General features: G+C 35.9%; 2 protein-coding genes across 5 annotated transcripts; one reads left to right on the top strand and one right to left on the bottom strand.

Moving 5' to 3' along the window:
* The first annotated feature begins 215 nt into the window (after positions 1 to 215).
* On the top strand, positions 216 to 2,634 carry LOC112169993 (protein BUD31 homolog 1). Of its 3 annotated transcripts, none has more exons than XM_024307129.2 (3): positions 216 to 403; positions 1,228 to 1,519; positions 2,251 to 2,634. In XM_024307129.2, the coding sequence occupies exons 2-3, from the start codon at positions 1,238 to 1,240 to the stop codon at positions 2,404 to 2,406; spliced, it is 438 nt and encodes a 145-aa protein (XP_024162897.1). In that variant the 5' UTR covers positions 216 to 403; positions 1,228 to 1,237; the 3' UTR covers positions 2,407 to 2,634. The 3 variants fall into 3 exon arrangements, with proteins under 3 accessions (XP_024162897.1, XP_040364116.1, XP_040364115.1); XM_040508182.1 differs by having other exon boundaries at positions 216 to 406; positions 1,234 to 1,519; XM_040508181.1 differs by having other exon boundaries at positions 216 to 406; positions 1,230 to 1,519.
* Positions 2,635 to 3,869: 1,235 nt separating this feature from the next.
* Positions 3,870 to 10,593, bottom strand: LOC112169992 (squalene synthase 2). 2 transcript variants are annotated; one of them, XM_024307127.2, is made up of 14 exons: positions 10,060 to 10,593; positions 9,592 to 9,634; positions 8,707 to 8,796; positions 8,199 to 8,274; positions 8,043 to 8,112; positions 7,073 to 7,216; positions 6,871 to 6,975; positions 6,538 to 6,684; positions 5,618 to 5,693; positions 5,096 to 5,184; positions 4,483 to 4,574; positions 4,352 to 4,397; positions 4,194 to 4,260; positions 3,870 to 4,110 (listed from the first exon to the last, which is right to left on the bottom strand). In XM_024307127.2, the coding sequence occupies exons 1-13, from the start codon at positions 10,252 to 10,254 to the stop codon at positions 4,195 to 4,197; spliced, it is 1,239 nt and encodes a 412-aa protein (XP_024162895.1). In that variant the 5' UTR covers positions 10,255 to 10,593; the 3' UTR covers positions 3,870 to 4,110; position 4,194. The 2 variants fall into 2 exon arrangements, with proteins under 2 accessions (XP_024162895.1, XP_024162894.1); XM_024307126.2 differs by having other exon boundaries at positions 4,352 to 4,400; positions 10,060 to 10,588.
* Positions 10,594 to 26,734: the final 16,141 nt, after the last annotated feature.

Here is a 26,734-nt window from a genome sequence, read left to right as displayed (position 1 = left end):
GACCTTCTTGGCCTCCTTTGTAACCAAAATAAATAAAATAAAACTACGGTTAAGTAATGTTTAGACCTTCTTGGCCTCCTTTGTAACCAAAATAAATAAAATAAAACTACGGTTAAGCTACGTAGAGAGTACAGATGAAGTATATAAACAAAAACATTTGTATTTAATTAGGTGTCACTTTTACGTGCCTTGATAAGGCTTATTTGTAAGCCCTCTCACACAGTAGATCAGAAAAACCCTTTCTAACCCTCACCTCTCTCTCTCTCTCTCTCTCTCTCTCACCCAAAACGTTTGCATTTCTCTTCATCAACAACCATCTCAGTTCTCACCCGGAAACACTCCAAACCCTAGATCTTCGAAACCCAGAAAGCAAACCCTAATTGTTTCAATTGAATCGTCAGAGGTAATCTTCTTTGAGCATTAAGTGTTAATTTTGACATTACTATCAATTTTGAAAATCCCTCAAACTTATATCTTTGTTATGTAGGCACATCTAGGTTGTTAATCCGTTGATTGGGTGAATTGCAGTTGGCGCAAAAATTAGTAGCAAACTTTAGGAGCTAGAGTTTGTATTTTCTAATTGAATGAAATAAACTACATTATGTGTTGATTATATAAATAATTTGATACATGATGATTGATGATTAAATGATTAAATGAAATCTGTGATGATTAAATGATTAGTGATATGAAACATGTCATTGTAAATGTGTAGTTATGCATCCACCGAGTGGCGGTCAGATGAGTAGCTCAACACCCTATATTATCTCTGCTTTGAATGCAGCAAGGTCTTAGGTCAGTCAAACTTAGGTCAACACCAAATGGACCTGCCAATGTCTTGGTGCAATACAATACAGCTATCTTTCGTTTAATTGTACAGTCAGGTCGAGTGTGCCAGACAAAGGGGCGGAACTAGGTTGATGATGTGAAACATTACAATTGTTTCTTGAAACCATAATGACAGGAAACTGAATGTAATCATTGATTCTCTTTTCTTGTTGTGGCTACTGCTGCAGTGCTGCTACTGATAACTTTTTTTGTTTTTGTTTTGGTGTGTAGCTTTTAGTGTATTTATATGTTTCATTCATTATTAATACTTTGATGATTATTCTCCTGATTATATTATCTGAGACGTCCTCCTATTTTGTCAGGACATTATGTTGTTTTGATGTTGATGTCTTTTGAATTCCAGCTAATTTACTCATCCTATGTTGCCACTGATGACAGGTAAAAAAAAATGCCTAAGGTAAAGACTAATCGAGTCAACTACCCAGAAGGTTGGGAACTAATCGAGCCTACTCTTCGTGAACTGCAAGCAAAGATGAGAGAAGCTGAGAATGATACTCATGATGGTAAGAGAAAATGTGAAACCTTATGGCCTATTTTCAAAATAGCACATCAAAAAAGCCGCTACATTTTTGACCTTTACCATCGGAGAAAAGAAATTTCCAAGGAATTGTATGAGTTCTGCCTGGACCAAGGTTATGCTGACCGCAATCTAATTGCTAAGTGGAAGAAGGTTTGTCTCTCAATCTCTTTTATTATAATCTTATACTATTAGGCAAAATTTGCTTTGGTTTAATTGTGAATAGAGTTGACTCAGAGGTTTCATGAACTTGGAAATCAACGTGCCCATATGTGATTTGAAACTTTAGTAATTAATGATGAATGTATTCTAAATGAGCAAGAAAAAATATTCAGTAAAGGAATTAATTGGAGTCAGCATAGCATGCTAGAACTTTAGCCATACAAAGCAGATACATAGAGGTTGGACACACTTATAATGTGACATGCATATGCGTAAGAAATTCCTGGTAAGAGTGATATAAAAGTTGTTCAATATTGGTTAAACCCATTGTATGCAGTATTTTGCTATATGCATTGTAAGTGGCAATGTTTGATATAAAGATGCTGAAGGAACTCTTATACCATAGATTTGGAGATTGTGTGAAATACTGGATGACAGTTACTTCAATTTGTATGTTGGAAATGACCTGCATATTCCTAAAGGTGTTCAACATTGTTTAAACTCATTTTCTGAAGTTCTCTTGCTACATGCAATGGAAAGGCATGGTTTGATATTACAATGCTAACGGATTACATGTGTCATATATTTGGAGGGTGTTATGCAAATTTACTGGAAAACAATTGAAAAATATCACATCAAACTCATTTACTGTGCTGTCTGTTTTATCTAAGTCTCTTTAATTTCCCACTTCAACTTTAATGATATCTGGTTTGTGTTTACAGCCTGGTTATGAACGCCTCTGCTGTTTGAGGTGCATGCAGCCTCGGGATCACAACTTTGCCACCACATGCGTCTGCCGAGTGCCCAAGCATCTGAGGGAGGAGAAGGTTATAGAGTGTGTGCATTGTGGCTGCAGGGGCTGTGCCAGTGGAGATTGATTGCTGGTCTCTTCAAATTTTCCTAGATTATCCTTTGTACGATGTATGCCTTTAACTGACCTTGAACCTTCTCAAGCTGGGACTTGTATTAGTATGTCTTCTCTTGCAAGATCAAATTGTTGTGATGTTTAACTAACTGCAACTTGAAAGCTAAAACAAGGCATGCCTTGCGACTTGCATGATTTGATTTGTTTGTCATGGGTTTGCTTATTGATAATTTTGTGTGAAGACATATGGATGATTTCTTTCTCAGTAATTTGTATGGTGTCTGTTTATGGTACATTTAATGTACCAATACATCAAGTAGACTAGTTTGATTTAAAAGTAAATTGACTTCATTCATTGGTAGACTAGTTTGGGACTATAGATTTATGTCAAACAAATCAATTTCTATATCAAACTAAGTAGCTTGATAGAACTCCCCATTTGTAAGATTCACAATTCAAACAGAGTTCTCCCAGTTCACCACTCTGAACGTTGTTTGCTTTGGCTAGAGGACTCTTGGGCTGCCAATAGATTCTTGTTTGAGGAAAGCTTGTATAGTTCTCTTTTTGGTGGTAAGGGGAATTTTTGGGGATGTTTTAGGAAAGCTTGTATGGTTTGTTTTTCAGTGGTAATGGGAATTGGATAAGCCTAAAACACAATAGACTAGTCAATTTAGATGTTGCTTGTCCTGCACAAAGACAAGGAAAGAAAAAGAGGCCTCACAGTTAGGAAGTGGGATGGTGTCATGGTGTGGCAGCTATTTGTAATCACGATTGAGTACAGGTAATGAAAAGTGTGGCTCTACTATTATGCATTATCGAAAATGTTCACCTGATCAGTTATTGACCAAGAAAATAATGCTCAACCACCATTGGATGTAAATCCAAGGACAGAGAGAATTATTAGTAAGTTGAGGTGTTTTGTTTTCCACCCTTGGATGTAAATCTAAGGGTTGTTGAGCATAATTTTTTTGGTCAGCAACTGACCAGGTGAACACCACTGATGCATTATATGAAGAATGGGAAACATGCTGTTAATGGTAGAGAAGGATCACTTGAGCCTCCTGGCCTAGTCGTTTGAAGTTGTTTTCTTTTGGAGCATGTACTGATACCTGCACCCCCTGTTCAGCTTCTGATACTGAAAATCAAATACCTTACAATTCTTATACGGTGACAATATAGAGCATCCATTCAGCTGATGAGCTGTGGTCTATTGATTTCTTGAAAAACCCAACACTGTTAAGTCGTGTTCAAATCTCACTGTCAACGATCCATCTCATATTCGTAGCTATACATCATAGATGCCAATTCTCAAAAACATGGTTGATAACTTGATATAGTTGACTTTGATATTTCCAAGGGTCATAACAGGTATACTTACCCCGTAACATGAATATGTCATGCAAGGCGTCTTTATGCTGGATATACAACAGAAGTATTTACCATTACTGTGTATGAACATGTAAGTAACTATATTAATTGCGTGACGATCAACCAAATATTATCTCCAAAAACAATGCAAAGCAAAGCCTCAATTCTGTTACAATAAATAACCATGCTAAATGGTGCTGAAGGCTACACTAATAATTTTAAGCAACTTGATATTGGATATACAATTGCAGCAGCATTGTCATTATTGTTTACAGACATTAGTCGCATGGAACGAGGCATGTCTTTTTGTAACAAACTATTTGTGTCGGCAACTTTAGGAATGTAAACCCTGCAGAAGAAAAGGAAATGTAGATTGTTAAAAAACCAAAGATTATCAGACCAGCTATAGATTGTTCTATTGATGAAACTTACATTAGAATCTTGGGCTGGCAGAGACATAAGCGTAAATGATGGCCAATATGAGAAACATCACCATAATCTGCATTTCAAAGATAGATTAATCAAATGTGATTTCTGGAATGATATTGATCCCTTTCTAATTTAATTTTCTATTTTTATAAGAAACTCACCAAAGATGAATTGTAACTTTGCTCACTGTTGACTATATATGATTTCCTGCTGTGATCCATAGATACTTGTCAGAATTCAATGCAGAAGAACGTTTAATATTCAGATAACTGAACTAGACACTATGAAGTACCTGTTGATAAGGGCTCCAGAGTCCCTGCATGTTTTCTGCACTGATTCCAGCCTGCTCAATGTTTTTGTAGCATTAGGATCCTTCTTGTCAACCTGTAGCCAAGATTCAATTTAATGTCTGAGAATTACAACAGAAAATGGATAAAGAAACCTTTGCATCAAAATGAAAGCATGAGTGACAGCAGTGTAGAATTGGAAGCAAAACCAGAGAGAGCTTTCAGTAAGCATTGGAGCCAAAGTAATAGCTCTGTTAAACTATTTTAATAATTATGAAAGACAGAAAGTCATGTACAATTTTGGCTTTTTCCTTTCTTAAGAATGTTTAATATGTATAATCAAACCTTTTTACTCAACTATTCACACACATTCTTGTCCAAGCACAAAGTTGGAATTGGTCAGATATATCTAACCCTTATATCCAGGGTTTGTAAGCTAAGGCAGTATTTTATCAAGCTGGTACATATCTTATACGTGTAGTGGTTCGTTCAGAAATGAAAATTTTGACTTGTCCGGTAAATAAAATTCTAGGGGAGGATATACAAGTGAATATAGGTAAAATAAAACGGGTTATTGATATTGGATTTGATAAATGCTTGTTTCTAGAAGCATCGTACCTTGGACTTTAGAATGGATGAAAAATCATAGAAAGCGGCATAGACATCAGCCATTGTTCTTGTTCTGTCAATAACTTTTGCTGTAAGACCTAAAAAACATAACAATAGATTAAAAATTGTTACTGAAATAAGACGAAATATTACAAGTATGATAGAATTCAAAGCACTATCACAATACTACTTTTTATATCCAGAAGATCCAGACCAAAATGAGAGAGAGATGCCTCAAACAAAATAAAGTACAAGAGTACAGACATGAGTGCATAAGTATAGATATAGTGATATACGCATATGGAGGAGCATCCAACGGTAGAAGATTGTGGACATCTCTATATGCTATCAAAAGAATTCTGCTAGGATCAAACGGATTTCATTTGCAGACACTAAAATCATATGGCATATGCAGACCAACCTTTTTTACAATTCATTTCTTAATAATTAATATATGCAATAGTTTAAGACTATTCCGAAAGTATCAGTTTCAACCAACTCAAATAACGTGTTTAAAGATTGATATCCTACCACGCCTCATTTTCACCACACCTCTGAAGACCTCAATGTTGTTGTAGCATAGTGCTAGTGTGCCAATTGCCATGATCTAGTAGAATTAGCATAAACAAATGAGATTCAAACTTCATTTAGAGATCAGTTAGTTTCAAGAGAATGTTGAATACTTAAACTGTAAATACAAAATTAGAGAAGAGTATTTTGACTTTTGTATCGCATTAATAAGCTCTGACAATTCAAAATGAAGATCAGAGGAGCTTTGATTAAGTATTTAAATCAGAAACAGTATATCAATGCCTTCAGATACTTCAAAGAATCGAAAGCTCATCTATAGAGTTACTATTTAGTTAAAAGAGGCGAGGTATCTTGGAAGCAACACCACTAGATACTGCCCAACTAGCAGTTTAATATAATTATCATTAAATAAATGACAATACATCTTATTTACTTAGAAACATTATAGGCTCTAGCATCTTACCTGAAATTCTTAGATCAATATCATTACAACTTCCTATCAAAGCCACAATTCACTTGTACATAGAAATGAAAGGGCCATCTAAGAATCACTGACAATAATCCCAAAGGAAGAATTCTTAATCTTCTCTTATAACTTAGACTAAATATATTCTTCCCCTGCCCAACATGGCGCAGTCAGGTAAACCCTCATTTCTTGTCAATGTATATCTAGAGATGTCCTCCTAGGAAACTGCTAGTGTGGTTATCTATGAACAAACATGAAAAGTATTTCTGAGGTTAATGTCCTATATTTTCAGGACAGATGGTTAATGACTTAATGTTCATTATGCAAGTTTCCCACTCAATTTATTTGGCCAATACTCTTCTGTTTCCTATATATAGACAAAGTACACATGTCAAATTCTGACGCACATAAGACTGATCAACTGTAGCAATATTTCGTTGAAAACATCTTATACCTGAGGGATAGCACAAAATTTAAATATAGCAGGATCTCTTAAAGCAGACATATACTTCAAGCAGTCTTCCATATGTATCAAAGCATTAGTGACCATGTCATTCAGACATTGCACTGCCTTGTCCGAGTTTTCCTCATATTTCAAGTCCTGCAACCATAAAAAAATAAATCAATTCAGGAAAGAATTTTTACTGTGCAATGAATTTTAGGAATAAATACTTGTGTCATCCCAGAGTCATAAGTTTTCATGATGATTAGTAATGAAATGGAGCATAAGTCATTGGAAACTAAAGCGATAGCGTAAGTTGATTCAATGAGATCTGAGATTATATACCTCAAGTTTGTTAACATATTTACTCCAGATCTGGCGGGGCCAAAACATACGTGACTTGGGTATCTCATTAATATCCTCCAGATAATCTCGAATAATGTTTGTTTTCTGTAATTAGAAAATTCAAAGATCGTTTATTAGAATCACACTTTTAAACCAAACTTGATATGGAAAGCATTCCTTGCTTCATATACCATTGATTTACCTGAAGAAATAAGCCCATTGAATTTGAAAGTTCATCAGTAGCCAAATCCTCCAATTCAGCAGCATGGAAAAGCTTGGACAAACCTAAACCAACAAGTCCTGCCACATAGTGGCAGTACTCATCATAGTCATCAACTGTTTCTACCTGCAAGATGAGGGGAAATATAAGTAGAGGTCCACTTGACCTTTCTACAAATTGTGCAAAAATCATACTATTAATGCAGTTAGGAATAGGAGACTCATGCATGGAAAATATTAAGCACTTCATTGCAGGATCTGGTTTCCCAGGATACAAAGACATTAAGCTTTCTATGTCCATATATGCACAAATTATGGTCCATAGATTAGATAACTTATAGATGTTTATAAACTATGGACACACTCAACTATGTGGTTGACCACAGAATATGAACTTCTGTTTAGTGTAGAGTTCCAAGTATTAACTCATAATTTTGAACCTACTTAATAAAATCCTATTTAAAAAAAAAAAACGTAGCCATAAATCATCTCTTGGTTGATCTACATTTAGTGCCATAAATCATTTCTTGGTTGATCTACATTTAGTCCCTTTTAGAAAGACTTGTAAAATAGCACTCAAAATATAACTACATCCCATGCTTATGTATATATGTGCGTGTTATAACAAGTTTAGTATATTGTATATAATCTCATGCACATGTCAAGAAGCATTAAGAAACAATGCAATTGATCAAAAGGCTAAAAGGCCTCTGAGAAAGGGTCTTTCCCGGAAGTAAGATATAAGGTGTTACTTAGTAGAAATGAGAGGTCGAAAAAAAAACAAATTGCTTATGAACCCTTAAGCAACTTTAGGAGCTCATTATTAGAATGTATAAAGCCTATGTGTTCGCATGAGCATCTATTGTGACATTGATATAAAAATAAGCATGAGAATCATGAAAAACATTATAAAACATCCACCAAGCTTCCTACGGAATAAATGCACTACAAACCTCCTTGCAGATAAACTTTGCCATCCCTGCCCCCATTCTTTTGGTAATATCCTCAATTGCCTCCTGATAACTGCAAAATAGCATATCGATTGCTCATCAAATAGTGTCGAATGAAAACTCCAATGATAGAGAAATATTTTAAGGAAAAGAAATTACCCCTTCCCAAGTTCCAGAAAAGCAGTTGAAACATGATGAAACTCGTCCATGAGAACTTTGTACTCCTTTGTACCACCTTAAGACAAAGAGACAGCTAAATTGAGCAGGCAGACCATGATTTCAATTTACAAATTAACATGCAAGTAACTTACTCAACACAGACCTACAGGCTAAAACAAAAGTACCTGAGCCTTGTGTTTTGTGTGTGTGTGTGTGTGTGTGTGTTTTTTTTTCTCTCTCTCTCTTCTCTTTAATAATTGTAAATCCAAGAGCTTTTGCAGTGCACTTAATATTAAACAACAAAAATACGTACAAACAATGAAAGTAGAAAAGAAAAGAAATTAACCAATGTTTAGCATTTTAGGAAATAAAAAAAATAAACTTTGTTTATCGTTCATCAGAACAAGTTTACAACTACATTACAAGTTATCCATAGTATTGTTTTGTCTACACGAACATACAGATAGAAAACATGAAGGATGGAGTATTCAAGTCTGAAATCACTCACATGCAAAATGCCACTTGGGATCATATATGTGACGATGGAAATCTATCAGGATAGGAAGTTTGACGTCTGTCTCTATGGCTGTATCATCCTCTGTAAAGAATCCACCAGAATAAATTACATCATTTAGAATAGAGATAATACGTTAGCACCAGAGTGGGGAAATTGAAGGAACAAGTTAAATTACACTACTATTAACAGTCACACAAGTAATCAACATGAAATAGGAGCAGACTGTATATCACAGCAGATAGTTTCTGTGCTGGCCCTAGTTAAACAAATTAAAAGGTGATGCTAATACAACATCGAAGCATATAACCATGAATAGGCATGATCTTTGTTTCTTAGTTTTAGTGAAGCAATGTAATGCAGTCTTTGATTCATTAACTATGAGCTGGATAAGCAGTCTTTGATTCACTATTTTGTTACAGAAGTAGCATGCATTGAGAACTAATTTGTCTAGTTCCACTTTCCACTTAGTGATTGAACTTAGGTATTTAAACATCCTATACCACAAAAATTATCAATTGCAACCAAAGAGAAATGTATGGTCATTCCTCAAAACAATGTGGGGGCAATATCCTCCCAGAAACAGAATCTATCATCTAGTTATAGAATGGATTATCATATGAGCTTAAACAATTAGGAAATGGACCAAATAATGTTCATAAAGCTACACATGAAGAAAAAAAAAATTATCATTTTTGCCTAGTGTCTAATCAAGTCAAATTTCAGTAAATGCTATGCTGACATTTTGCCCAACAAACAACACCACATGCACAACGCTAATGAATGGTATAGAGACTTAAGCTGAAACAAGCCAAATTGAATCTTTCAGACATAATCAAGAGTTATGTTAAGACCAAAAAAAAAAAAATAGATACTTACCAACAGTGTCTAGAGCTCGAAGAACCAGATAAAAAATACAAACCTGCAATTACAAAAAAAAGAAACAAAAAAGTCAGCACAAGGGAGAAAGGTGACACAAGCAACAATAGAAATGAAATACGTTGGTCCGTGGGCACTGTATGCAACAAGTAAGAATAGTAGTGAACAACAATGACTTCCCCAAGTGCGAGCTATTTGCCAGAAATACAGAAGACCACAAAGTCACAAACATGTAATAATAATTCAATCTCTCACTTAGTCAAAGCAATTACGTAATCATGTTTTAATGAAATAATAAAAATTGACTATCTTTGAGCTTATAGATCATCTATATTGTAATACATAACATGATCAAGATTTTCAACGCCATATAAAATCGATCGAGACCCAACACCATAATGGATTAAAATATTCAAATCACAACAATAATAAGCATGATCAGAGCAAAAGAAAAGATAAAGAACTTACAGCATTACGGAGCTCCGTACCGAGCTGCTGAATAACGAGAGCAAAGCTCCTGGAGACCTTGTGAAGCATGGTGTAGCAGAAAGCCCAATGAGGCTCGGGAGGGATCTGCTTCTCGATGTGCCTGGCCGCCATCTTGAGCTTCAAAAGAGGGTAAATGTCATCTGGGTGTTTCAGCATAGCCCCCAAACTACCCATCTCGCGATCTGAGGCGAATCACAGAACCCAAATCGCAGAATCTGAACCAAACCCCAAATCTCGCAGAATCCGAAATCCCCAAAAAAGAGAGAGCGACAGAGGTGCGAGTGAAGAAGTGGGGAATAAATAAACGAGGATGGTCTTGTGAAGGCGGGCTGGGTTTGGTCCAAGGTGGCGTCCCCGACTTTGGAAAATGATAAAGAATTGAACTCGTGAAAGTCGTTGATGATGAGCTCGCCGCTCACACTGTGATATATACTCGTTTTTGTTTTTGGGTTTTGTTTTTAGCTCAATAATAATTTCACGCCTGCAAAATCTGGCTTAAAATAATGGCGTGAGGCATTGAGAGTTTGATGTTGGAGGTATTGGCTGGCGATGATGGTGATGTTCGTTACAGTAGTGAAAATTTGTTTGCTTTCTCAAAGGGCAGGGCAGGATTTGTTTGACGAGATCAGCCGCGCGATACGCAGCTACGTACCTGCTCCATTAAGTGTGACTCATGAGTAGATACGTTGGACGTCTCTAATTGGAGGAAATTATTTGCCTTTTTTATAGGCCCACAAAATTAGACATTTACTCTCTATCAAGTAGGGAAATCAATAAATGCGGAAATATCTCGCGTTTTGAGGGGACTAGCGCTCAAGCGCCTAGTCGGACATTACCTTATGAGATCAGCGCGATACATAAGTATGACTTGTGAGTAAGTATGTTGGACGTCTCTAATTCCCTATCAAGGAAATTATTGCCTTTCTCATGGGAACATAGAGTAAATGTTTAATTCTAAATGCGGAAATATCAAGGTTTTAAAAATCACTATGTGCTAGTCGAGAGAGGGTATTAGGCGGCACCTAAGCAGTTTTTATTTTTTAAATATAAATTTTGATCTTATTAATAATAAACACAAATTGATGAATTCACATGTTTTTTTCTTTGTTAAATAATTCACATGTTTCATAATATGAAATAATTTGCATGTTTTTTGCAATGGTACGCTCAACCAATCATTGCCTATGCAGATGGATGTTTTTGGTATTTTATTTTCATTAAACATTGGTAGTTTCGGAATACAATTAAAAAATAGAAAAACTTGATTGGCTGGGCATACCACGTGGCTGGTACGTTTGCCCTACCTAAGAATTTCTCTTCTAGATAATTCGATTGCTTAGTTACATTTAAAACACTAAAATAATTCTCAAAAAAAAAAAAACACTAAAATAATTATTAAATACTATTAGATAATTATCAATCACCTAATATCATGCATAACTTGTACCAAATCCTTATCTGAAAATTTATAACTGAACTTGGTCAACCACGACACCACTTCTTTCTAGCCCCAAAAAAAAAAAAAAACACCCCACACCATTTAATAGTTCACGTGAGTTAATCAAGAAAAGTCCTCAACTTAATAGACCACCTCGCTACTTCTTGCTGGCAAAAAATAAAAACAACATGCCTCCACACCATTTAATAGTTCACTTGAGTTAATCAAGAGAACTCCTCAACTTAATAGACCACCTCTCCACTTCTAGCAAAAATAAATAAAAACAAAATGCCCCACACCATTTAATAGTTCACGTGATTAATCAAGAGAAGCCCTCAATTTAATAGTATTCAACTGATAATAGGGTCTCTTTATGTAAAGATTACAAGCAAAGAAACTGAGTCATATAAGGAAAGATAATCATACAATGATTTAGATATCTAAGAAGATATCTACAAGAAATGTGATGTATTCTCTCTAAGCTTTAAAAGGATTTGTCCAGTTTTAAGATTTAGGTACCAAATGTTGAAGTCTCCCTAACTCAGATCTTTGTTGGTTCTAGGGTCGATTTAATAAAAAAAATTATCTCTGCTACGATCCCTAGCCAGGGATCCGAATGAGAAATGGGTCGTAGTCGGCGACTTTAATGAGATTCTGGAGAGGAGAGAAGTCTAGGGGCCGACTTTGCAGTCATGGTCAGATGCAAGCCTTCCGGCAAGCGTTGGCAGACTGTCATCTTGCAGATATGGGGGCTGTTGGTGGCCCTTTCACCTGGAGCGATTCCAATAACAAAAAGCGCTTGGATAGAGGTACGTGTTCCCAAGCTTGGCAAGCGGAATTTGGTTTCTCTAGGGTTGTGATTTTGTTTCCTAGTCGCTCTGACCATGTTCTCCTCCTCTTAGAGGTGCAACGCGAGTTGCAACAGAGGAATGGAGTTTAGAGATAATTTCAGTTTGAAGAGATGTGATGTGCACATGAGGATTTCTCTCAGAAGATATAGGAGGCTTAGGGTATACCCCAAATTGGGGATCCTATGCTTCGGTTGTGCTGTAAGATCAAAGGAGTGGGTGGTGATTTACTGGAATGGGATAGAATAGTGTTCCAAAGCAGAAGGCAGGAAGTTGAGAGTGTTAGGTCCCAACTCAATGATCTGCTATAGAAACCCTTTGACCAAAATGATACCGAGGTCAAACAACAACTTACCAGAAGGTTGAATGAACTTATGTCCATTGATGAGACTTATTGGCGTCAGCACTCTCGAGCAATTTGGCTCAAGGATGGGGATAGGAATTCAAGGTTTTTCCATAATAGGGCATCTAATCGGCGCCAAAAGAATAATCAAAGGGTTGTTTAATGACAACGGTGTGTGGCAAGATTCACAACAAGGAATTGAGTCTGTTGTTTTGGACTACTTCCAATCCATCTTTAGTTCCTAGGTTCTAGATTTAGATTCTCAAAACTTGGTGTTGCAAACTATTGGAGGAGGGTAACAGATAAAATGAATGAACAGTTACTGACTCCATATGGCATGGATGAAGTTAAAGCGGCTCTATTTCATATGCATCCTTCTAAAGCTCCTGGGCCTGATGGTATGTCACCTTTTTTCTTTCAAAATTATTGGGACCTAATTGGTTCAGAAGTTAGTACTGCAATGATTTCTATGCTTACTAATTTGGAGATGCCGCTAGATTTGAATTTCACTTATGTGGCTCTTATTTGGAAAGTAAAAGAGATAGTGAATATGTCATATTTGAGACCCATCTCCTTGTGCAATGTAATTTATAAAATTGCTTCCAAGGTCGTTGCTAATAGACTCAAGAAATTTTTGCCGGATATTATTTCTTCTCAATAGAGTGCATTTGTGCCAAATTGATTGATTTCTGATAATACATTGGTAGCTTCTGAAGTTGCTCATTATATGCATAAATTGAATAGGGGACAAGAAGGCTTCTTGGCACTCAAATTGGATATCAGCAAAGCCTATGATAGGCTAGAGTGGGTTTTTTTGCAAAAGATTATGCTCAAAGTGGGATTTGTTGTTCCATGGCTGGAGCTGATCATGTTTTGCTTATCTACCGTACGCTACTCTTTTCTTATTAATGAGGTACCTAGGGGATATGTTACACAATAGCGTAGGTTGAGGCAAGGAGACCCTATCTCTCCTTATTTATTCTTGCCATGTGCTGAGTGTTTGTCTGCCTTGATTTCCCATGCTGTCTCTTCTAGTCAATGGCAGAGCTTACATATATGTGATGGAGCTCCCATTATCAACCATCTACTGTGAGCCCCTGAAAAATTTTAGTTAATATCCAAAAGTAATTTCTTGCTAATGAGATTTTTCCGCGAGGTGATTTAAGTGGAGGACATGACTTTGGAGATTGTTTTAATGTCGAGACCATCTATTGGGCCGTACGATTTAAGTTTGGGCGGAGATTCTTTCATTTAGGCCTAGAAGGTTACCGAAGTTTAGTGAGGCGACCATTTGTTGAAGTTTTGGAGACGATAATTTGTGTTGTAACAAAGTTTTGGATTTTAATTTTATGAAATAGAGTTTTAGGCCTAGGACAAAGTTGAGAAGTAACTTAGGAAGTTTCCGACGAAAAACGAATAAAATAGAAGTTACGAGCTAAGAATAGGGTTAGAAAACCCTAGAGACCTCACAACTCTCCTCTCTCCTCTCCCAGCCGTGTTGCTCTCTCTCTCTCCCCGATCTCTCTCTTTCTCGTCTTCCCACTGCTAGTGCCAAAAACCACCATTTCCGGCCACCACCACATGTCACCGTCACAACCAATCGAACCTACATCCAAATCTGACCCAAGCCAAGCCTCAGCACCAACATGCATCGCCGGCAGCCTCTATACTCGCCAACCCATGACCGCGACGCCACTGTTCCACGAGCCTTGTCGATTTCCGGCCATCATTCCAACACACCGCCGCCACCTACGAGCTAGGGGTAGGCTGTTAAGCATCACCCCAAAGCCTTGTCGCTAACCCGAAGCTGGAGAACACCGTACGCACCCTCGCCGGCGATCTGGGCTTCTGCAAAACCAGGGATACCACCTTCGGCCACGATTGAACGAAGCCACCAGCTCGAAGAAGCTTAGGGCTGCACGAATCGCCTTAACCCCTTAGTCCCAACTTCTGACTCTGACCAGCCACCGCACGCGCTACACGCTCCTGCGACAGCGTGTGAGCCACCCAGCGCCACCGTGAGGGCTACCAGCTTACTCCCCTTCGTCTGGTAAGCTGGATTTTTATCCCTTCTTCTTAGTATGGGCTTCTGGTTTGATCTAGATTGAAAACCCTAACTCTATTCCTTAATTTGAAACCTGTGAGGATTGTGGAATCTGTGTTTTAGAGATTTTGGAGGAGGGAGAAACTGTTGGTTCAGCCTAATTGGTATTGGAGATTGGTAAGGATTTCCGAACTCTGTTTTGGATGAAAGATTGGTTAAGAATTGGACTGTTGATCTTATTATATCTGTTAGGTGTCCAAAACAATTGTTGGAGTTGGATTGCAGCTAGGACGGAATTGGTTTCCTTGTTGGAAAAGAAGAGATGGTAAGTTTTATTCTCTGCCTATCCAGCGGCTTTGGTGTGGTGATAGTAAAATTCTAATGGTGTTATCGAATGGAATGAAATTGGTATGCTGCCTGACTGGTTAATGCTCCTTTGAGTGATTGATTGTTGAGAATTTAGCTTAAATGTGGACAAGTATGAAATGGCTAAATGTGTAAAGAAGATTGGTTTTATTAGCTAAAGTGATGACGGAGTTTGAATTGTCATATTGTGAGGTAAATGGTTGTTGTGAAAGAAAATGAGGAGCTTGAGTAATTATCAACGTTGAGTGGGATTCGAAAATGAAAATGGTGGATTTTATTTGATTGAGTTAAATTAGGATATTGGATTAAAGTTTGTGAAACAAATTACAAATTGAATTACTCAAGTTTCCATATCCTAGAGCAAAATGAGATCATCCGGAAATGGTAAATTAACCTTTGTTTTCTTAAAGTAAAAATGCTAAACAAATAAAGGTGAAAGTGCCAAGTTTAATCGCCATATCCCGAATGATTCAAATGCTACATAGATCATTTGGATTACTTAGGAATGGTAAATGTATTTGTTGCTTAAGAAAGAAATGCTAGACAATGGCATCGAATATTTAATTCGAACTATATTATAGAAAGAAGCATAATCACCATATCCTAAATGGTTCAAAAGCCATATCATTTGAATTATTTGATAATGGTTAAAAGGTTTTATTTATTAAAGGATAATTGGTTGGACTTCAAGGAAACTAAATCAAAGCTCTGGTTGTTTGGTTAATACGCTATGATGATGTGGAGTTATTCATTAGTTTGAATTTATTTCTAAGGACTTGAGCGTGTGCAGATGGAATTGGATGAAGTATTGGAAAAATCGGGAACGCACCTTTGTGTGGATGAGCACTCCATATCCAGGTAGGGTGAGTTGTCCCTTCCTTGTTAGAGGTTTTTCTATATACGTGGAATGCTCTAGTATTGTATTATGTTGCCCGCAAGTACCTTTTTGGTTGTTCATTAGTCGATGCCTCATGATACCTGTGTTTTCATAACTAATAATTGTTGATTTCGAAAACCGAGGCTAGACTTGCATGTTGAGATACTGTACCATTTGTATGTTTGTACTTGTGACCTGAAAGTGAATGGGACTTAGATGCGTAGATTCCTAGGGATCCCGCGATGTCGATAACCGTGAACCTCCGGAGGGGGCCGTGCTCCTATGTTTGTCGAGGAAGAGTGAGTACAGAAAGTAAACCAGTCATAGGAGACTTAGGGCCAGGAAATGGACACTTTTGTTACTTGTAGTCACAAGGACTACAGAGTAGTTAGCTGGTTCTCGAAGGTTGACGAACCAGGTCGGTCACCGATTTATTTTAGTTTAGCCGGCAGGTAAGTATCTCGGAGCTCCAAATTGTGTGAAACATACTGCATATCTTTTATAAAAGAGATAAATGTTTGTGGTTGCCTCTTTTTAAAGTATTTTCGATAAACGTGCACAATATTATATAGTAAATATTTTCAAGTATATTATTTTCAAACCTAGCATGGTTGGGTCGGCCCCTACTGGGCATGCAAGGACGAAAGCTCACCCCTACAACAGTGTGCAGGTTTCGAGCATGTGGTCAGGGAGCGTACTGAGGAGGAAAATGGCCCGGCTTGGCGCATTTCTCTTTGACTTTGTTAAAAGAGGGTTTCGGTCCCTTATCGAATTTTGAAGTAACTTATTTATTTACCTTTTATTTATTTGCTTTCTACTAACTTATTTACAAAATTTCGGGAGACCCGCAACCCTGGGGCGCGTCTCTCATACCTGTATTTACTTAGTGATTTGTTATCTTCCAAATTAGGCCCCTATTGTGAGCCCAAATCCTTAGCCCAATTTAAATTCCGTTTTGAAAATATGATGTTCGGTTGCTAGAATAATTTGTCCAAAAAAGTGTTTTGTAACCAACAATCTAAACTCAAAAGGCCTTGCAATTTCGGGTTGATGAGTTACCGGGAGGTCATTCTTAACGTGTCGGTTTCTCATTGGCTCGGGGTCACGGAGCTGTGGGACCCCCCCCTCTCAGGTCACCACATCTACTGTTTGTTGATTTAATGCTACTTCTCAGGATTGTTCTATTACCTGTGACTTGTTGAATATTTATGAGAAGGCCTGGGGGCAGCAGGTTAATTTGTACAAGAGTAATGTGGTTTTTAGTGGCAGTATGCAACCTCATCTGCGTGTAAATTTGGCGTGGATTTTGGGAGTGCAGGTGGTTGATAAGCATGAAAAGTATTTGGATATTCCTACTCTAGTTGGCTGGTCCAAATCTGATACTTTTTTATATATTAAAGATAATCTCTCTAAGAAGTTAACAAGGTGGGGCTCCAAGTTACTTAGTTCTGCTAGGTGGGAGGTCCTAATCAAGGTAGTTACTCATGCAATCCCTATCTATATAATGAATTGCTATCTTTTGCCTCAAAATCTTATCCAGAAACTCCATCAATTATGTGCTTAGTTTTGGTGGGGTGGTACAGAAGAGGAGAAAAATGCATTGGCGTGCATCGGATGAATTATGTAAACCCAAGAGAATGGGAGGTATGGGATTTAGATACTTGTTCACTTTTAATCTGGCTATGTTAGCTAAGCAAGGATGGAGACTTGTTCAAAACCCGAATTCTCTTATTGGTACGTAAGCTCTTCAAAGCTCTTTATTTTCCTCATGGTACTTTTTGGGAGGCTACCTTGGGTACCCAACTTTCTTATGCTTGGCGGAGTATTTTACAAGCTAGAGATATCATTCGAGCAGGCATCCAGAAACATATTGGAAACGGGTTTACGACTAATATTTGGTCAGAACCTTGGTTATTGGGGGAATATTTGAGTCTGTTCTGGACAGACAGTGTGACTGTTGTTGCCGACTTTTTTCTCTCCCCAGGTGTGTGGGATACTTATCTCTTGTTTGAATTATTTCCTATGCATATGGTTGAAAAAATTCAGGCTATCCCTCTTAGTCCACTGAATCATGATGATAGATGGATCTGGAGTGGTGATAAAAATGGTCAATTTATAGTGAAATCTGCATACCATATTGCTAGAAGTAGAATCCTTAATGACCATCAGGGAATTCCTAATTCTAGTGCAGTTCTATGGAACCAAATTTGGAAGGCTCCGGTACCAGGCAATGTGCAAATTTGTGCTTGGAAGGCGACTTCAAATATTCTTCCTACACATAGCAGGCTCAACCAAAGAGGTATTGACATTGATACCCAATGCCCATTTTGTGAGGAGGAAGTTAGATCCCATATCCATGCACTGCGTGATTGTACTCATGCAGCAAGTATGCTTCGAGAGGCCAATATGCCTAACTCTTCCTCATCTTCATGTGTTGCGGATTGGTTAGTATCTGTTCACTCATTATCTCCTGATTCTTTTGCTCCCTTACTATTATGATTCTTTGGGCAACTTGGAGGAATAGAAATTCCAAAGTTTGGGATGATGATTTCAAATTGGCCACAGAGGTTATGCCAATGACTATGGGCTGGTGGGCAAACTACAAATCTGCACGTCTCTCTTCCGCTTCTCTTACTGTTCAGGGAAGAACTTCTAGATGGACAAAGCCTCCAGTTGGTTTTATTAAATTAAATGTTGTTGCTGCATTTGATTTAGAATCTGGGCTTACAACTCTGGGCGACATTTTTAGGGATTATGTGGGTTCTTGTTTGGGAGGTTTCCGGCACACAGTGCTAGTATCTAGTCGGCTAGGCATGCAGAGCTATTAGCTTTGCTTCTAGGTGTGCAGATGGTTATTGAACACCAACTTACGCCATTAATCGTTGAAACTGAAGGCAAGGATTTGGGATTGGCGATTAATGGATCTTCCTTAGATCATTCCGAATTGGGTTTTTTGCTTCATGATTTAAGAGACTTGCTACAAGAAGCTTTGACAGCTAGAGTGGTTTTTGGTGGACGGACAGCTAATCAAGTGGCTCATATTCTGGCTTAGGAAGCCAAGTTAGACCAGTTTGTGTTAGACTTCTCTTCTATTCCTCCAAATGTGGAGGCCCATATAAACTCTGATTGTAATGATTCTCAATCGATGAATTAGTCTTTCATTCCCCTCAAAAAAATAAAAAAAATTTCTCTCTCTTTGTGTTTTGGTTTTTCTTATCTTAGCATTTCTCCCTAAACAAATGAGTATTGAAATAAGCTGGGTAGTTCCAAGGATTGAAATCTCTCCGAAACTGCTGAAATTTCTATTGAAATTTTCATAATTTTGAAGTATCGAGATGTAGATACCTCTACTAGCAAGGCTATTTGCTATAGGCCTCATCAACAGGCCGGGCTAGTGTAGCGAGTTTGGGCCGGGCCTTACTCCATTTTTAAATAGTAGCGGCCCGGGCCGGGCCGGGCTTTATTGTAAATTGAATGATCCAAGCCCATCCATTTAATGCCGGCCTCGCAGGCTTTTTCGGGCCAGGCCGGGCTAAGCCTTGCGGGCTTTTTCGGGACTGGCATTGCGGGCTTTATTTACAAACAAATCTTTAATTATTTTATATATTTATTATATTTATATATCATACACTCCAAAGAGAAACCTCTATCAACTTAAATAAAATGGGAAAACCGACCGTTGGATGAGATTATTATAATAAATTATGAGTGTGGTAAAAAATTTAGCCAATTTCACCATATTTTCGAGTCCGATCAAATTGGTCAACCGTCGTTACTTGTATGTTTTCTTGGTTAACCGATGGCATGACGACCGCGAAACGTGCTTATTTTTTCACACCATGTCTTTAAATATTCCATCGATGGATCTGCGTGAACATAAGATAAAAATTTCAATTTTAATTGATGTTGGCCTATATCAATTTGCCTCCTAAAGTCGTATGACTTGTATATTGCATTTAAATTGTTGAGGTTCATTCTAAAACAACCATGAAGTGGAAAATGAATTTAGAAAAATCAACCACTCGATTGAGAGATTGTAATGTTTTATGGTGATTGTAAAAAATTCAGCTAATTTGATTCTCGTTTCTAATTCAATCAGTTAGGTCAAATTTAGTTACTCTTATAAACTTATATCTATATATCATATACTCCAAAGAGCAACCCCTATCAATTCAAAGAAAATGGAAAAATGGACCGTTGGATGAGATTATTACAATAAATTATGAGTGTGGTAAAAAATTTAGCCAATTTCACCATATTTTCGAATCCGATCGAATTGGTCAACCGTTGTCACTTGTATGTTTTCTTGGTTGACCGATGGCATGACGACCGTGAAACTTGCTTATTTTTTCACATCACGTCTGTAAATATTTCATTGATGGATGTGCGTGGACATAAGATAAAAATTTCAATTTTAATTACAAAGTTGTTGGCCTATATTAATTTGCCTCTTAAAGTTGTATGACTTGTATATTGCATTTAAATTGTTGAGGTTCATTCTAAAGCAACCATGAAGTGGAAAATGAATTTAGGGAAATCAACCGCTCGGTTGAGAGATTGTAATGTTTTATGGTGATTGTAAAAAATTCAGCTAATTTGATTATCGTTTCGAATTCGATCAACTATGTCAAATTTGGTTACTCTTATAAACATATATCTATATATCATATACTCCAAAGAGCAACCCCTATCAATTCAAAAAAAGTGGAAAAATGGACCGTTGGATGAGATTATTACAATAAATTATGAGTGTGGTAAAAAATTTAGCCAATTTCACCATATTTTCGAATCTGATCGAATTGATCAACCGTAGTCACTTGTATGTTTTCTTGGTTGACCGATGGCATGACGACCGTGAAATGTGCTTATTTTTTCACATCTCGTTTGTAAATATTCCATCGATGGATGTGTGTGGACATGAGATAAAAAAAAATTAATTTTAATTACAAACACATTGGCCTATACCAATTTTCCTCCTAAAGTTGTATGACTTGTACATTACATTTAAATTGTTGAGGTTCATTCTAAAGCAACCATGAATTCGGAGAAACCAACCGCTCGATAGAGAGATTGTAATGTTTTATGGTGGTTGTAGAAAATTCAGCCAATTTGGTTCTTGTTTCGAATTCGAGCCACTAGGTCAAACTTAGTTAATCTTATAAACCTATATTTATATATCATACACTCCACAGAGCAACCCCTATCAATTCAAAGAAAATGGAAAAACCGACCGTTAGATGAGTTTATTATAATAAATTATGAGTGTGGTAAAAAAATTTAGCCAATTTCACCCTATTTTCGAATCCGATCGAATTGGTCAACCGATATGTAGAATATATATGTGCACTAATGCACATATTCTATATAGAAGTATAAAAACTTCCACACACACACACACACACACACATATACATATATATATATATAGGGATATTTCCCATTTGCCCCAGTACTAGCGAAAGTTGCCCGGTTACACAACTCTTTGCTGTGAAAAGACATTGATGTCCTTTTCTTTTTGAGGAATTCCTTGCTTGTCTCAAGCTGAATGTTATTTTGGCTTTTTCTTGCCTCTTGGATCACTGCTTCGTTTTTTCTTGCCAGTTGCTGAGAATACTATGTTGAGCTGTTCATCTTGATCTTCTTGCTTGAGAAATGAATTTCTTGAAAAGTGTGAAATAGATCTTCATGCTTGAGTCTTATTTTTATGTTGATGCAGTGAGATGATCGTCAAGCTTCCATCATGTTTTCAATGTTGTGGAGTTCTTCATCATCGAGATTATCCCAATAATTAGCATCACTTTCTCTCACTTGTTGTCTCTCATGCTCTTATTTATACAATAAATCATATACTTCTTTAGTGGTTGTGCTCATATCAACAGTGTACAGCTCTCCTGGTCGTGGTACGCCATCCAGGTGTTCTCTGGTGTAGAGATTTAAAGCATTGGCTTGGTAGATTAATTGCAGATGAGTATCATCAAAGAAATCATCTACTACAAGCTGGGCTGCACGAAATTTATGAATATCTTCCAGTGTTGGTGCCACACCAATTGTTGGTAATGGAGGTGGCTCTATATAATTACGAAGTGATATGATGACTAGGTGTCTGGCTTTATCATGATATAGACTAGTTCTACGGGGATATGAAGGAATGCTAATTATTTCTAATCGGATAGTACTATAACCTAACCCTATACTTCCCCATTGCTTAAGATAATGAGTTATAGCATACTTAAGGTGATAGGTGAATGACTCTATATGATGTTCATTTTGGACATAAAGACTTTTTAACACTCCATGTTCCATTAGAAAACCTGGAGTAACTCTAACTCTACGATTATCATGCTCAATGTACATTTCACCAAAGTCTCTCATATTAATAGTAGCTAATAGAATATGAAATCGTGCTTTTTCTTCAGGGTGAGAAAATGTATCATGACAAATGACTCCTATACCAGGTTGAGGATGAGATATAAGATTAAAGAGAAAATTCTGGATAGCTACTTGAAGGGAAAGATGCTTATCATGCTGTAACTTGAAGATTTTATCTTTACAATCATGAGGTAAATACGAAAACCTTTCTTTTGCTAGGGCTTGTAAAAAGTAGGGATTTTTTGTTTCTCTTTCTAACAGAGATGCAGGCCAACTACTTTCTTGCTGAATAAACTCAACTGTTTTTTGATAATTTATATTTAGTGTACGAAAATGAGTAACTACTGTATCATGCTCGTTTTGCAAATTATGATACAATGTATTCAGATTATCATGTTGTGCTTTAAGGTAATTATATTGTGGCTGGAGTCTAGCATGCTGTGATCTTAACTTAGGATATTCTTCTTGATATCTAGCGAGATCACAGTTATTGGCCGAAAACTCTTGCTCAAGTGCTTTAATTAACTTTTCTTGACCCCTTCTCATCTCTATGGTATTTATTCTAATATTCCAAAAATTATCTAATAAAACTTGTTGTCTAGGCGATAATGATGCTGTACTTTTATATCTAAAGAGTGGATTTCTAATTTCTTGCACAGTGTAGCCATTAAAGTTATAACTAATATTTGCTGATCTTGCTGTCCTGCTTAGTGGATTACCACTTTGAGGTGGTACACCACTTTCTGCTCTTTGAGTACTAGAAGATGAAGGCCTGAAAAAGTCCATACCTGTCAAAGAAGAAGCCGAGATAAGATATCTGCAAGTGTATTATCAGCTCCTTTTATATGCTCAAATTGTGGCCTAAATCCATTTCCTGTAACACAATCTATAAAAGTAACCCATCTTCTAGCTGCTTGTTTATTAGTAGTGATTTTATTATAATGAGAAACAATATTTTGACAATCAGTTCTAATTGTAAATATTTCATTATGTAAGAATAAAGAAAATGCTTCTAAAGAATTAATTATGCCTAATATTTCTAAATCTGTGGCTGGTAATCGAGATTGTATATCACTAAATTTACCTGATGCATATCTACAAATTTGCTCATCAGACTTTGGTAATTCTTTAAACTTTTTCTGATATAAAATTCCTGCCCATCCTAATGCTGATGCATCTGTTTCTACTAGTTTGTAACTACTATCTAATGGTAGTGCTAAAGGTTTAAGTTGTGTAATTTCTTGTTTAATTTGCTGAACTAACTTAATATCTTCTGTATTAAAGTATTTCTGACCTGTTTTGCTAGTCTTACTATGTAAAACTGCTATTTTTCTTCCTAAATCTGGGATGAAACTTCTAGCATAATTTAATAATCCTAAAAATGCTTGTAACTGCTTTTTATCCTCTAATCGATCTGGAAATTCTATAACCTTCTTAGCTATATGTTCCTGCAATTGAATAGTTCCTGACTTAATATATATTCCCAAAAACTCTATATCTTGTTTTTCTAAGTCTATTTTATTTTTACTAATAATGATACCATTATCTATAAACTCTTGCAAGATTATTTCTAAGTGTTTTCTATGTTCATTTCTATTTTTGCTATGTATAAGTATATCATCTACATATACACTACAAAAACTATCATACTTCTTCAAAAGTTGATCCATTTTTCTTTGAAAAATAGAAGGTGCATTTTTCAATCCAAATGGCATGACTAACCATTCAAAGTGTCCTTCTGGACAAGTGAAGGATGTCCATTCTATTGATTCTTCAGCTAATCTAATTTGCCAAAAACCTGATTTACAATCAAATTTACTAAAGTATTTACTCTCTTGAATCTTATTTATTAACTCATCTTTATTAGGTAATTTATAACTATCTTCATAAGTATTGTCATTTAGTCTCCTATAATTATAAACTATTCTAGCTTTTACCTCTTTTTAGTTCAGAATGCTTTCGAACTATAAAGGCTGCTGACCTATGTCTAGATTTAGAAGGTCTAATTACTTTAAGGTTTAATAACTCTTTTATTTGCTTCTCAAATTCTTGTTTATCCAATAAATTACAAGGCATATCTGCTGTTTTAATAGTTAAATCTGGGTTAATTATATCTAATTTTGCTAAAATCTTATTTTTATTCCAATGTAGTTGGGGATCTTCTCCTATGATTCTAGTTTGTTCTGCTAATTGTAATAATTCTTCTAATGTTTTAGGTCTACCTATTTGTTTTAGTTTTACTAGAGCTACTTCTCTTATGTTTGGATACTCAAGTTCAAAGATTGATTCATCATATTCTATACTATTCTGCTCATCGACATTGTTATCTAGATTTTCTTCTTCTCTAAAGCTATTTTCTCTTGACTCTTCTATGCTAATGCTATTATAAGCTTCTATCAAATTACTTTGATCAGTTGTAATTATACCTTTCTTAAAGAAAGTTATATCCGGAGGTATATACAAAAATCCTTGTAAGCTTTTAAGAAAGTTTAATCCTAAGATAAATTGGTAAGATCCTACGGGTGATATAAATGTTAAAGGTAAGGTAAATAATTGTCTTTCTATCTTTATAGGTATATTAGTCATACAATGTGTTAAGTATACAGTTCTAGTATCGAATTGTGATACTCTAACTGGTTTAACTAGTTTTTGCCTAAATTGTGTTGGTACTAACTCTTCCTTTATGACACTCTTAGTGCTACCTGTATCTATCATACCTACTGTTTGAATCTTATGTTCTTTAGATAGTTCTAACTCACAATTAATAGTTATTAAAGAACTAGTTTTCTGATTTTCTCCAATGTTTTGCATATTAATTTCTTCGTCCTCTATTGAATTTAGCTCTAATGTTTCATTAGTATAACAAGGTTTACAAAATATTATCTTGCTTGTATAATATTTTTCAGCTACTATTTTCTTACATTTACTACATTCTTGAGGCCAACCTAAATTAACATATTGAAATTCTTCTTGTTCTTCCTCAAACATACATATATTTTCATCTAGTTCACTATCTGAATTACTAGAGTAATCTGACTCTAATTCTGATTCGGATAACATATCTATGCTATTTATGCTATAAATGCTTTCACTATCACTTAAGTTGTCTAATCTATATATTGACTCTAAGTCTTCATCTTCTTCTAATTTAAATTGCTCAATTAATTGTACTTTTTCTCTAGGTTGTTTTCCTAACTTAGGACATTTAGGTCTAATGTGTCCTACTTCACCACAAAAATAACATTTACAAGTACTCTTATCTTTTGGTGCTTTGTATTTTCTAATCCAAGGTTTATTGGTTCTTTTCCTAAAGTGCTTAGGAATGTATTTTCTCTTCCTAAAGATTCTTGAAGGTTGTATATCAAGGGTCTTATGTTGCTTATATGATCTATACTTCTTCCTATAGTTCTTTCTATATGGTCTAATTTTCTTATTATACTTATCTTTCCTATGACAACCATATTGCTTAGGTAAATCTATGTTCTTACAGCTCATGTAAAATTGTTTTCTAATTTGTCTCTTTGCTTTTAATTGTCTACATTCTTCTCTTAATATATCATATACATGTTGTGTTCTAGGTCCTATTGCTATATCATCTTTTCTAGGGTGTTTTTGCCATTCTCTCCATATTTTTTCTCCTATTGGTCCTTTAATTTTAGTCATATATGTATTTAGTAAATTTATGTCATTAATCCTACCTGTTCTTCCTAAATATTTAAAGAAATCTGTAGTATATTCTCCTATGTATTGCAAATCACAAATTTGTAATTGCTCTAAATTTCTTATTGCTCTAATTTGTTCTTGTTCGTTTCTACCATCTAACCTATTATGATCTAAAAACTCATACTTAATAAGTTTAACAAAAGTATCTATATTAAAAGTTTCTTTTGCTGCTTGATGTTGTTGTGGATTTTTTACTTTCCATGCTTGAAAGAAATCAAATACCATTCCATCTAAAGTATGTTCAAAATAATCTAACATATCAGTTGTATTACTAAAATCTAACATGATTGCCGCATGTACACATCTTGTCTCCCATCTTTCTATTGTTTTTTCCCAATCTTGTGGGTCTACATGATCTATGTTTAATATATTTCCTGCTAAGTTTACATGTTCTATTCCTGAATAAGGTATTCTATTTTTTCTAGGTCTAGTTTCTTCATAATCATAAGTTCTACTATTTTCTGCATAATGTTCTCTAGTTGGTCTTATATTTTGTTGATCGGTTCTACCTACTCTTGGTTCAGTATGGATTCCTGAAGTTCCTGTTGAACTAGTTTCTTCTACAGGCATACATTCTACTTCTATTAACATATTGTTATATTCTTTTTCTCCTAAAATATGTTCTAATCCTATTTTTAATATTAAT

This window comes from Rosa chinensis, chromosome 6 (assembly GCF_002994745.2).
Source record: "Rosa chinensis cultivar Old Blush chromosome 6, RchiOBHm-V2, whole genome shotgun sequence".
Taxonomy (NCBI): domain Eukaryota; kingdom Viridiplantae; phylum Streptophyta; class Magnoliopsida; order Rosales; family Rosaceae; genus Rosa; species Rosa chinensis.
This window is presented reverse-complemented; position numbering and strand designations above follow the sequence as displayed.